At 37.9% G+C, this 14,110-nt stretch overlaps 1 protein-coding gene across 2 annotated transcripts; it reads left to right on the top strand.

Annotated features, from left to right (window-relative positions):
• Nucleotides 1-406: 406 nt before the first annotated feature.
• On the top strand, nt 407-13,860 carry LOC150084135 (uncharacterized). 2 transcript variants are annotated; one of them, XM_090375056.1, is made up of 2 exons: nt 407-657; nt 13,389-13,860. In XM_090375056.1, the coding sequence occupies exon 2, from the start codon at nt 13,413-13,415 to the stop codon at nt 13,782-13,784; it is 372 nt and encodes a 123-aa protein (XP_090231182.1). In that variant the 5' UTR covers nt 407-657; nt 13,389-13,412; the 3' UTR covers nt 13,785-13,860. The 2 variants fall into 2 exon arrangements, with proteins under 2 accessions (XP_090231182.1, XP_090231183.1); XM_090375057.1 differs by having other exon boundaries at nt 407-661.
• Nucleotides 13,861-14,110: the final 250 nt, after the last annotated feature.

Here is a 14,110-nt window from a genome sequence, read left to right as displayed (position 1 = left end):
AGCCTTGAATGGTTTGAGCATGCTCAGTGCTGATGGAATTCTTTCTCTTGCTCAGAATAATCACTTGAGAGGGCATAAATTCAAATTGAGGAAAGACAGATGTAGGATAGATGTGCGGAAGTTTGCCTTTAGCCAGTGGGTGGTTGGTTGGTGGAACAGACTTCCATCCTTTCTTTGTTGTGGAAGTTGATAGCCAAAATAAATTTAAGGCTGAGCTGGACAGGTACTTGGAAAGAACGGAGTGGTGAAATGGGAGCGTGTGTTTTTTTTTTTTTTTTTTTGTCTGATGCTGCATAAGCTTGCTTTCTTGCATCATATGCCTCTACTAATGCTAACATACCCCTTTGTGGCGACACTTACCGGAAGGTAGTGGTTACCGTATCTACTTTCTGTCGCAAAACTACGACCTTGGGAACGTGCTTGTATAGATATTGTGCAGCATTTAGTGTAGTGAAATTATCATTGATCATGTTATTGGTTGTTACAGAAAGTGGCTTTAGTCTACTATGTAAACATACACAAAAACCCCAGCATCATTTAGAGATTGCCATTATGTTGTATGATATATGCAGTTGAATTGCATTTTGTTAACTTTTTAATTAATGGAATATGGATAACATATTCTGAGAAAGACTACTTTGTTCGCAGTATCGCAAAGTATGTGAGTTAATTTAAGTATTTAAATGTAGTTTTTTGTATTTCTTTTATGAGGCATCTTGAGTTTCTTCGCCCCCCCCCCACACCAGCAAATGATAAAATGAAGAAATGAAATTTAAATGGCAAAAAGCCTATTGTGGTTCGTTCAATCGCTTCCATTTTATTATTATTTTTTAATTGTTATCGTTGTATGTACTATGAAAAATCTATTCTTACCGAGATTTATCATAAAGTTATAGCCACTGAAAGCCATATCCGTATTCATCGATGGTGTAAGCTTGATACATTCATAAATAAATGGAAATTTATTTGACATGTTTATGGAAAAAAGTTAGAAATCCTTGAAAAGTAGGCGGAAAATACCGAACTTTTGTATACCATATTTTTAACCCCCATGATAGTGTACTGTATAGTGTTCCTTGTTAAATGGCTCTGTGGGTTTCCTCAATTCTGTGTCGTAAACGTTGGGCCCTCTTACAAACTCTGTCAAGACCAGAGAGTGTTTATTGTGTAGTCTGCGTCACATGGTGTTGAGTTATGTTGGTCTGTTGTTCCTCCTGCTACTTGGCCTAGGGAAACCCCGTGGAACACCACAATCCCCTAGTTTTCCTCCAGCATCACTAGGAGGTGGGTTTGGCAGTAGGGTGTGAAAGGTCTCTGCCTGGGACGTACCCTGGGCATCACATGAACTTGCCAGGGAAGACCTCAGTGGCACGTTATCCTATATCCAAAAAAGACACCTGCCTAGGGCCCAAATCAGAGGGGGGACCTGAAATCACTTTGAAAAATCATTTGCTGTTTTTTACTAATATTTTTAAGCGATTTTTATCGTGAACTGAACTTTCCATCTGCCAATGTCAATGAACTTTGCTTGAAGATTAATTTTAAAATTATGTTTTTTTATGTTTTTTACCAAATTTGATGAAATTTTATATTTAGTTCTTCCGTAAATAGTTGAGTTAATTGAAAAAATAAAAACTGCCTTGTATGTAACTGGCACTCTTATGGTTAAGACAGTACAGTAGCAGGAAGAAGGTAGCCATGATTTTATCAACCAATCTTCAGTGATTGTCCAATCAGAACTGAGGTGCAGCGGGAAATTCTGCAGTTTTTGATTTTAATGAGTGTACAAAACCTAAATGAACGAGTGTAAGTACATTAAATATTGAGTGATAGAAGAGCACAGAGAGCTGAACTGAACTAAGTTCAGCTCTCCGTGTTCTTCTGTCACCCAACATTTAATGCTGATGGGGTCCCCAAATTCCACTGGGCCTCATGAAGGTATAAGAAGCCACTGGAAGGCCCCCAGTAAAAAAAACAAAACAAAACTCAAGTTTTTAATCATCACTTGCTTAGAGAGGTTTACGTTAGAATCCGATTGCAGACTGGGATGGCGCCTCCGTAGCCAGGTGGGCAGGAGCAGCAGTGCGTAGCACACGCTTCTTGATTAGACCGGGGTTCGAGCCCGTCACCACCAAATACGGAGGATGCGGAAAGGTCAGGGAATGACCACCGCATATCCTTGAGCAATATGGCCTTAGTTGCTAATGCTCCTGAAAACCAAATAACAAACAAACAAAACAAACAGACTGGGAGGAATTTTTAAATAGCTCATTAACCATGTAGTTGGCTGATCTTGAGCAAATGGATTAGTGGGGTTTTTTGTGATTTTTTCCAGGGCCTTCATCCCACTTTGCAAGCAAATTGGCATGCCAGAAGGAATTGTCACACCAAGATCAAAGTAATCGATGTGAAAAATGGCAACGTGTTACCAATTTTTATATGGTATACTTAGTGAAAAAAACTTCAGAATTATCAATTAAACTTCCCCCCCCCCACACCAAAAATGAAACGATTAAAAAATTACTCACACACATGAGATACCCTTCATAATAATAAGGTGGGTTATTATTATTAGCTATATGGTGCAAGGAAGCCTGAGGCTTATGCTGCACCAGCCAAAAAAAAATTTTCTGAATTACCCTGAGAGAGAAAGAGAGAGAGAGAGAACTAGAAGGGAATCACCAAGGAAAAGAAGAATGATGATATCCAGCTCAGGACTCTGGGTGTGCCAAGCCCATACTCACCAGATGTGAGCCCCTCAGGGTTTACTGCTCATCGCTCCTTTGGGAAAATTGGAGGAATTAATGCGAGGAAGGAAGCTTGTATAGCATCAGTCAAAAAAAAAAAAAAAACCCTGCACACCTCATCCGCTTATCCCCACTAATATTTTGTTTTATTATTCTTTAAATTCTTTTAAACTACCTACTTCCACAACACCTGATGGAAATTTGTTTCACAATCATTCATCGGTTGAAAGGACATTTTCATGCATCTATCCTACAACCATCCTGTTTCGATTTAAGTGTATGTTCCCTTATGTGCAGGCATCATCAGCAAGAGTTAGCATGCCATCTACATTTAATTTGCTCATTCCATTTAAGGCCTTAAACACTTCAGTCAGGTTCCATGACACATGCTTAGTTTCTGGACACATGCCATGCTTAGTTTTCAGTTCTGCTACAATTTGCAGAACTGAAGTCTTTTATGGTAAAGAGTACCCTGTTTTTGTATCTTTGACTAATCACGTTACTCTTCTCTGCACCCATTTTAACAGATCCATATCATTTCTAAAACAAAGCTTCTAGACCTGTATGCAGTACTCAAGATTCAGCCTAACCATTGCCTTATACAACGGGAAAATTACCGCTGTAATTGTTGGAAAAATTCCCTATATCACATACAGAACCTCGTGAGCTGTGCTAGCAGTGCGTCTGTACTCTCAGAAAAGTATGTCAGACTGTTCAATTATCCCCAGAGCTGTTTCTTTCTCCACTACCTTGAGTGTGGTACCTCACAATTGGCATGTTATTCTGCTTCCCATATGCAGTACCTTGAATTTTTCAATGTTAAATCTTGATTGTCACTTCTCAATCCAGCTGACTAATTTTTCCAGGTCTTGTTTTAGCATTGCACCTGATTTTTGCAATTAACCACCCTGCCAACTTTTGTAACATCTGCAAACTAAAAAATTAAAACTTGATCTCTTCATCAATATCATTAATAAATATTGAAAACAATAAAGGACCTAGCATTGAACTCTGAACTACTCATTAATAACATTAGTCCAGGAAGAGCAGTACCCATTAATAACCATCTGTGTTCTACCACTCAGCTATTCCTTTAGCCATAGCAGAAACTTGCCTCTAATACCATACATTGAACAGCATCACAAGCTTTCCTGAAAGCTTGTGATGCTGTTCAATATATGGTAAGGGGGGGGAGGGGTGTAAAAAGAGGTTTGTATTCATCCAGAAGTAGTTGTGATAAAAAGAATTTTTTTTTTTATTTGATACTTTGAAATCTCTATAGCAGCCACACAAATTTTGGTTTCAATCTGACAATTCATTTTTTTCCTTTGCAGTGCTGAATGAGGTGAAGTGTCACAATGGATAAAGTGGAATACAGATCAGTGATTCTGTTCCTCTTTTTGCAAGGGAAAACATCCAAAACAATCCATGAAGAAATGATCAGTGTTTATGGAGAAGACTACCCAGGTAACATTGTTATTGCACATTGGTATAAAAAAGTTAAATGTGGTAGAACTTCAGTGCATGATGAAGAAATCCCAAGATACCTAACAACTGCTTTAATAGAAGAGACCCAAAAGTTGAGGCGTTAATCATGGAAGATCATTGTATTAGCATCAAAGAAATAGCTGTAGAGTTCCAAACTAGTGTAGGGTCTGTGGAGAACATCATCCATCAACAGTCATATGAGTAAAGTTTCTACTAGATGGGTTCCCAGACTTCTGATCTCTTACCAGAAGAAGGAAAAGGTGCAATGTGCATACAAAATATTGTCAATATTGCAGGAAAAAACTGAATTATTGATGCATCCTGCTTAGTCCCTCGACTGCACTCTCAGATTTCTTCCTCCTTCCTGCCCTGAACTCCTTTTTTCATGGACAGTGCTTTCTGCTGATGATGAGGTGATTTCTGCTGCCGATGAGGTGATTTCTGCTGCCGAGCCATGGTTTGAAAAAGTCAGAAGACTTCCACAAAACTGGCTTGCGGAAGTGTATCGAAAGATGGTAAAAATGCATGATTTTGTCTGGTTACTATGTTGAAAAAGTGTAATACATGGTGTTTGTTTCAACATTCTATCACTACTTCTGGGTGAATACAAATCTTTTTTGCCCCCCCCCTGCAATATCAAATTATTTTATATTTATGCATTCAGTTACTGTGTTATAGCAGCATTCATATTGGTCAGACATCATCTTCCTTTAATGAATCCATGCTGCATTCCTGTCAAGATGATTCCACATTACTGCTTTGATCTGACCCCATAATTTTTTGGAACAGAAAACCTTACAGGTCTATAATTACTCACTTCTTTTGATATCCATTTATGAAGTCATAGGGAAGACATTTGCACATCTCCAATGTATAGGGACTCCCCCTCCCCCCAAAAAAAAAAAACCAGGGATGCTTCCATAATAATGGCTAAAGGAATAGTGCTATTCGCTCCAAATGCCTTGGGTGGAGCTACCCATTAGGAGGTATTTGGATGCCTGAGGGTTCCCAAAAAACTTTTTTGTGATCTTCAGTGCAATTTTTAAATCAACTGTAATTTGCAGTATTTGTCTTCAAAGGTGGATTCTTTTATTTTGCTATTAAAAAGTGACTTTTAACTGATACTATAATTAATGAGATGATGATGACTGACTTGCTGGCCAAACTGGAAATGCTGCAAAATAGTGCCAATTTATGACAAGAATAAATTTTGAAAGCTATCTGTTTATGTCTCCATAAAGGCGCCTCCGTAGCCAGGTGGGAAGGAGCAGCAGTACATAGCACATGCTTCTTGATTAGACCGGGGTTCGAGCCCGTCACCACCAAATACGGATGATGCGGAAAGGTCAGGGAATGACCACCGCATATTCACGGGGCAATATGGCCTTAGTTGCTAATGCTCCTAAAAACCATTTAACAACAACAACATGTCTCCATAAGTTATATTTTGTGCACAAGAGTAATTGAAATCTGCGTCAATTTTCTGTAGTAGCTGTTTGTAGCATAAGTTTCCTGTCTGTGGCTGTAAAATGTTATGGTCAGTTAATGCTATAAGGAGAAAAATATATTGAGGTGGTCACATGTACCATTTCTTTAGCATTACATTAGTAGAGGCATATGATGCATGAAAGCAAGCTTATGTAGCATCAGCCAAAAAAAAAAAAAACTTCCACTTCACCCCTCCGTTCGATTGAAATAAATGTCCAGCTGAGCCTTAAATTTATTTAGGCTATCAACTTCCACAACAAGGGATGGAAGTCTGTTCCACCAATCAACAACCTGTTGGCTAAAGGCAAATTTCCGCACATCTATCCTACATCTCTGTCTTTCCTCAATTTGAATTTATGCCCTCTCAGGTGATTATTCTGAGCAAGAGGAAGAATCCCATCGGCATTGAGCATGCTCAAACCATTCAAGACTTTATACACCTCTATCAAATCACCTCACCGGTGCCTAGTCTCCAGACAGTGTAATTTGCAAAACTTAAGCCTTTCTTCGTAAGAGCAATTGTTCCATTCACTAATCTTGTTGCCCTTCTCTGTACTCGTTCCAGCAGTTCTACATCCTTCTTGAAATGAGGCCTCCAGACCTGTATACAGTACTCAAGATGTGGCCTTAAATTTATTTAGGGAATAATCATCTCCTTATCCCTGCTAGAAAAATTCCTGTATATCATTGACAAGACACCATGAGCTACTATTGCAGCCTGTCTGCACTGCTCAGAGAACTTCATATCTGCCACGACAATGATCCACAGGTCCTTTTCATTCTCTACCACAGTCAGTGTAGTAACACAGTTGATACGTTGCTCTGGGGTTACTGTTTCCCATATGTAGTACTTTACATTTGTCAATGTTAAATTTCATTTGCCACCTCTCAGCCCATCTGCTCAACCTTTCCAGATCCTGTTGCAGCAGCACAACGTCAGTAGTGTCCTTAACAACCCTGCCAACCTTTGTATCGTCTGCAAACTTGGACATTAAGCTTGATATACCATCATCAGTATCATTTATAAATACAGAAAACAATAATGGACCCAACACTGAACCCTGAGGGACACCACTAATAACATTAGTCCACGATGGCCTCCATAGCCAGGTGGGCAGGAGCAGCAGTGCGTAGCAAACGCTTCTTGATTAGACTGGGGTTCGAGCCTGTGAACACCAAAAACAGAGAATGTGGAAAGGTCAGGGAAGGATCACCGATTATCCTCGGAGCAATATGGCCTTAGTTGCTAATGCTCCTAAAAAAAAAAAAAAAAAAAAACCAAACAAACCAGCAGTGTCCATTGATTACCACTCTCTGTCTTCACCCCCTCAACCATCCGTTTATCCATAGCAGCAATTTGCCTCCAATGCCACACTGTTCCAATTTGTGCAGCAGTCTCCCATGTGCAACAGTATCAAAAGCCTTTCTAAGATCCAAATATATAATATCAAAGTTATTCCCTACATCCAGTTCTTTTGTGACTGCATCATAGTATCCAATCAAATTGGTCAGGCAAGACTTTCCCTTAACAAAACCATGCTGTGTCCGAGCTATAACTGAAAACTTGTCTAGATGATCCTGCAGTGCTTCTTTAACCAGTGCCTCCATTAATGTTCCTGGAACAGAAGTTAAACTCACAGGTCTATAATTACTTGTGGTCACATTTGCACATCTCCAGTCTATGGGTACCTCCCCTGAGTCCAAAGAAGCTCTCATAATTATGGCTAAGGGTTTGCTTACTTCCTTTGCTGCCTCCTGTAATATAACTTGATAGATCCCATCCACCCCGGGTGCCTTTTTTATGTTTATCCTCAACAATTTCTCCTCCACTTTCCTCAGTTATTACAAAATCATCTAGCTCACTGCCAGAGTTTACTTCACCTCTGGCATTCCCCTTCCCGAATAACTCCTCATGTGTGAATGTAGATGCAAAATAGTTGTTTTGTTTTTTAGCCACCTGAACAGGATCCTCAACTGTTGAACCATCAATATCCAGTGAACCAATCTGATTCATCCCTTTCCTTCTAGAGTTTATATAGGTAAAGAACTCTTTTCTGTTTTTCTTTGCATCCTTTGCCAAGGATTTCTCACAATCTGCCTTTGCCTGCCTAATCTCATTTGTGACTTGTTTACAGAACAGTCTATATCTATCAACGGCTTCCATGTCACCCATTAATTTATATGTATCCCATGCATTTTTCTTCTCTGCCATATGTCTCATTAGTTCATCTGACATCCATTTAGGCCTAAACCTTGAACAATATTTCTTAGTTGGTATATAAAGCCTGGTAGCTTCCAAGATAAGTTCTTTGAATGCTTCCTATTTTGAATTTGCTGTTGGTAACATCAGTTGGTCCCACTGTATAGAATTTAAATACTGTCTCAGACCATCATAGTTGCCTTTACGGAAGCAAAAACCCTTCCCTTTACCCCTGATGGTAGTTACCTCTTTGAGTAAATCCCACTTCAGCACACTGTGATCACTGCCACCTAGTGGTTCCTTTATCTGCAGATTCTTGATGCTTGAAGAATCACCACTGATAATCAGATCAAGAGTATTACTCCCTCTAGTTGCCTCCTGAACATGCTGATGTAGAAAACAATCATCCAATAAATCCACAAAAGCCTTGCTAGTGTGTGAGTGTCCAACCCACAAATTCCAGTCAATATCTGGGAAATTAAAATCCCCCATTATAAGACTCTCTGATTTACTGGCCTACTCTATTTCCCTGTACAGTTCCTTATTATACTCATCAGAGTCATTAGGCCTATAGCACACTCCTACTCTCAATTTTAATCTCCCAATGCATATGTCACACCAAACTGACTCGACAGTGCACTGTCCAGCGATGTTGACTGGCTTCACTTCCTTTGATTTTATGTGTTTCTTAACTAATAGCATGACCACTCCTCCCTTCCTGTCCTGTCTATTCTTTCTGTATACATTGTACTCCCCAAATTCCAGTTCTGCATTCCTTATATCTGTGTGAAACCACGTCTCTGATATCCCAACAATCTCAAAAATCTCAAATTCATCAAATTTATTTACCAAACTCCTAGCATTGGCATACACGCAAGCATACATGCACCTGTTCCTATTCTTAGCTACCCTAACACAACCCATGTGTTTACTTGTACCGCAATGACTCTCAGCAGTCTCCGAAATATCCTGCAACTTGTTTTCCAGGCTGCTGCTCATTCCAATAGAAGCAGTGCAAGAATCACTTTCACCTCTGCCAGTGGCTATTGTTAAACTATTAGTCCTTGTATCCCACCAAGCTAGCAGTTTTCCGACCCACCTAACACTGCCTCAATAGCATCAGCAAATATTCTTGTACCCTTTCTATTTAAGTGTATCCCATCCCTGTAGAAGCAGTCTCTTCTGTTAACAAGTACAGACCAGGCTGAAAAAAATTTTACCCCTTGAGCCTTGCACAATCTTTCCAGGGCCGAATTACATGTGGCTACCTCTTGAATACACTTTATACATCTTCTTGCCCAGTAGTGTTATGGGAAAGGGATATCTGCTTAGGAGTTCTAATTTATTGAAGTGTTTATAAAACTTCTTTTTAGGAACTTTTATTTCTTGATATAAAGTTGCTTTTAGTTGCACATGGCTTTTTTTAGTAGTACTATGCAGCTGCTGTTTTCAGTTTAGTTTTGGTTTCCAATCAGTTCTGATTTGTGTGTTGTTTTATGTGCATTTTTTGCATGGCCGATTTTAGTTTACCATGTAGGTAGTTTCAACTTCTCCTTTTTTAAAATGCCCTCAAAGAGATCAAGTGAGTCAGCAAGTGCAATTAAGGTGAAAGGCTGTCAGAAAAACTTGTCATTGGAAACTAAATTGATCATCCTTAAAAAGACTTTATTTGGGAGTGTGCTTGATTTAACTAAATTTGTTGGTTTTGAGCAATCTGCAAATTAACAGTTTGCAAGTTATTATTGAAATAATGTAAATACAGTATACATATAAGGTTCTGTAATTTTAAGGAAAGTTTATTTGCCTTTTCTTGAAGATGCTGTTTATATTTTGTTGCATTATTTATGATTATGCAATAAAACTATTTCATAATAATAAATATATACTGCATTTAAAGGTTTAAATGTTTCTGCTGCATTTCATATTGTTGTTTAGAGAAATGGTGGCTTTAAAATCAGCCAGAAACAGTAGCTATACCAACCAGTTTGGAAATATTTACATTATTTCTTGTATATAACTCTCCCCTCTTATTATTATTTATTATTATTATTATTAGCCATATGGTGCAAGGAAGCCTCAGGCTTATGTTGCACCAACCAAAAAAAAATTCTGAATTACCCTGAGAGAGAGAGAGAGAGAGAGAGAGAGAGAGAGAGAGAGAGAGAGAGAGAGAGAGAGAGAGAGAGAATCACCAAGAAAAAGAAGAATGACGATATCCAGCTCAAGACCCTGGTGTGCCAAGCCCATACTCACCAGATGTGAACCCCTGGGATTGACTCAGATTAATTTAATGCTCTGTTTTTACAGCCCCAGTTAAGAGTGCTAAGTGGGGGGAATCCCCCCCACACTTAGCACTCTTAACTGGGGCTTGTACATGTACTACGTATGGTAGTTTCAATATTCACAATGATGAAATTATGTCATACACATGGAGAAAATGTACTTGATTCCTGAAAAAAGAATAGCCTTGGAGTGATTCTAGGAATAACATGGCATACTAATAGAGGTAGTGATATTATTTACTGGATTAACAAATGTAGAAGTATGTTAATTCTGAGTTGGGTGCATGTGGGGTCTTTGAGACCCCACACAAACTTCAGTGATGTTCTGCTCTTTGCTCAGTCCACACATGCCCTCCACAGTATCCTAGTCAGCATGAAACATCACTGCCTGCCTTGTTGTTTGGAGAGGTCTGGATTCGATTCCTGTTGATAGTTGGAGGAATTTCTAAAGTTATTTTTATTTGATGCTGTAGCCAGGGCCGTACTTACACTTCTTGGGGCCTGAGGCGCTAAACTCTTGCAGGGCCCCCTGACTGATGGTACGTACGGTATACATATGGAGGTTCCCCTGTCCCTGCTGGGTTGGGGTTGTGTGATGGATTTGGAGGTGCCTTTTATGGCTTTGTTGATGATGTGTACAGGAAATCTGTTCTTCATGGCAAGCCTGGTTATTGTTTGTAGTTCCTGTTGTAGATTATCTTCATTACAAATTCTGTAAGTTCTTATGATGAAGGACTTTAGAACTACTTTTTTTTAGTAGAGAAAGGATAGCAAGATTTGTAGTTTAGTATGATTCCGGTATCAGTGGGCTTCCTGTAAACTTCCATATGTAGCTCTGTGGGCTTTTCAGAATTGTTTCAACATTCGAAAATGTCGATCTAAGTCCATCATTAATAATATTGTACATATACTCAACATTTGAAACATTTTATTCTTTGGCATAGTTGCTGCTATTATGATTAATGCCTTTTTAAATATTAATATATCATTATTTTAATTACTGCTTCATTTAATTCATTTTTTATTGACATTTTTTAATTCAAATGAGATGATAGTAACATAGCTTAAGAGTAATATAACTGATAATGGTAGTTTGAATTCCATCTGGTGTTGTGGAAATAGGTAGTTTGAATAATTTTAAGGAAGGATTAGATAAATTCTTAAATGGGATGGATAGTGTGGGAATGTTTTTTTTTTTCTCGCTGAGGCTGTATAAGCTTGCTTTCTTGCATCTAACTTTGCCTAAAATAATGATGCCATTGCCTTTTATCAGCTTTATTAAGATGCAAGAACATTTCTGTAGAAGTTACAATTAATTAGTGACACATATATTTGGAAAATATCTACTTTAAAATATCCCTTACTTCAGATTAGCGCTTTTCTTTAACTATTAAATAAATTTAGTATTAACTTGTTTAGCAGAACTATTAAGAGATATCTTACAGACTTATTAAACGATTATATTAAAGGAGGCAGCAAAGGAAGTAAGTAAATCCTTAGCCATAATTATGAGACCATTGGATTCAGGGGAGGTCCCTGTGGACTGAAGACATACAAATGTATCCCCACTTCAAAAGGGGACATGAGTAATTACATATCTGTTAGCATAACTTCTGTTCCAGGGAAAATAAGTAGTATCTGGTTAAAGAAGTAATGCAGAACTATCTAAACAGGAATGCATTTACAGCATAGATTTGTTAAGGAGCAATCTTGTCTGACCAATCTGACTGGATACTACAATGTAATAACAAAAGAACCAGATGCAAAAAAAAAATTGATATCATATACTTGGATTCAGGAAAGCTTTTGTTACTCGTTCACATAAAAGACTGCGGTATAAATTGGAGCAGTGGCATTAAGGGCAAGTTACTGCTCTGGATAAAGTTGAGTGGGAGAAGAGAGAGGGCGGTTATTAATGGACACTGCTCTTCATGGACTAATGTATTAGTGGAGTTCTGCAGGGTTCAGTGTGGGGCCCATTGTAGTTTTCTATATTTATAAATGATATTGACAAGCTTAATATCCAAGTTTGCAGATGATATGAGGTTGACAGAATGGTTAATGAGAGTAATCGGGGTAAGCTACTGCAGCAAGATCTAAAAAAAGTAGGCAGATGGGCTGACAAATAGCAGTTGAAGTTTAATATTGAATAATGCAAGGTACTGCATATGATTAACAGCAATCCCAGAAAAATGTACTTGTGTACTAAACTCAGGGTAGTAGAAAATGAAAAGAGACCTGGGGGTAATTATGCAGTCAGATATGAAGTTCTCTGAGCAGTGCAGACAAGCTGCCAGTGCAGTGCAGACAGGACAGCTATGTCAATGATATATAGGAACTTTGCTAGCAAGAATAAAGAGGTGAATGTAGATCTGCTCGAACAGGTACAAAGAACGGCAACAATGAGATTGGTGAATGGAACGAAAGTGTGGTCTTACCAAGAAAGGCTTTATTTTTGCAGATTGCTGCTTCTGGAGACTAGGCACCTGCAAGGTGATCTGATTGATATGTTTAAGGCTTTGAATGGGTTGCACAAGCTCAGTGAGGATGACATCTTCTTGCTCAGCCTATACACATGATGGGACTGGAAGAAGGATGGCTGCAGTATAGATATGCGGAGGTTTGCCTTCAGCAAGTGGGTGGTTGATTGTTGGAACAAACTTCCATCTATTCTTGTGGAAGTGGGTAGTTTGTATAAATTCAAGGACGAACTAGAATAAATGTAATTTTAAGTTTAAAGTGAGAGCTTCACATGTATGAGGGTCAGAAATATTTTTGATCAAAGTATGGCAGATTTTGGGGATTATTTAGTAATGGGATGAAATTGATCACACTGTTTAGAGCTATCTCTTCTTCTTCTCTACTTCTAAGTCTGTATTTTTCATTTCCATTCAAGTTGTTTACTAATTTAAGAGATTAGAAAAATACTCAGAAACATCTGGCCATATATGTAATGTTATGTTCATTAAATATTCATATATTCAAATTAAGTAGTTGAATGTACACTTCAATTATTCAGTATAGTTGAAGTGTATATTCATTTGTTGTTTACAAATTATATATTTTACATGAAATGGATATGGAAATTAAGTATTTATAACTCTAAAGATTTATTGCTTTTTTTTTTTTTTTTTAAATTATACATGCCACTTCAACACTAAAACAATATTTCTTTCATTTTAGGCTTCTTTTTCCAAACAGTGAAGTATGGATGAAGATAACCATTCAGTAGATTCGCCAGCTCATAGCAATCCTGGAACTCCTCTTGCAAGCAATCCTGGAACACCGCGTAGTGATCGAAACACTGATGATCTGACCATGCCTGTGGTATCATCAACTTACTTTCCTTCTGTTCATGTTACAACTAGTGCTACAGCCTTGGGTTTAAATTCCATTCGACAACAGCATCAATCAAAGTATGCTCAGCTGTTAGCTGTCATTGAGGAACTAGGAAGAGATATTCGTCCAACATATGCTGGAAGCAGAAGTTCTGCAGAAAGATTGAAACGTGGAATTGTTCATGCTCGAATATTAGTACGAGAATGCCTCATGGAAACTGAAAGAAATGCTAGAACATGAAGAGCGATCTAGTGTACTGACTTCAGAATACTTTTTATTAGCTTGTTTATTTTGGTATATAAAGTAAATAGTCACTTTTCCCCCCTTCAAATTAAGGATTTTAAATTCAGTTTAATTCACAGAAAAGTGCAGTTTGTAATGAATATTATAAGTTAAAATATATCTAAGTGACAGGCTAAAGAATGATTTTATGCATAATGTAGCTAATATGAATACTATTTAGAGCAAGTTATGATAAATGTGTATATTTCTGACACTAGTATTATTATAAAAAAAGTGATTATTTAAAATTTAAAATAGTGGAAGTACTATTTTTAGAGGCAGTA

This window comes from Mastigoproctus giganteus, chromosome 6, assembly GCF_048544385.1.
Source record: "Mastigoproctus giganteus isolate SK-2022 chromosome 6, ASM4854438v1, whole genome shotgun sequence".
Lineage (NCBI taxonomy): Eukaryota > Metazoa > Arthropoda > Arachnida > Uropygi > Thelyphonidae > Mastigoproctus > Mastigoproctus giganteus.
This window is presented reverse-complemented; position numbering and strand designations above follow the sequence as displayed.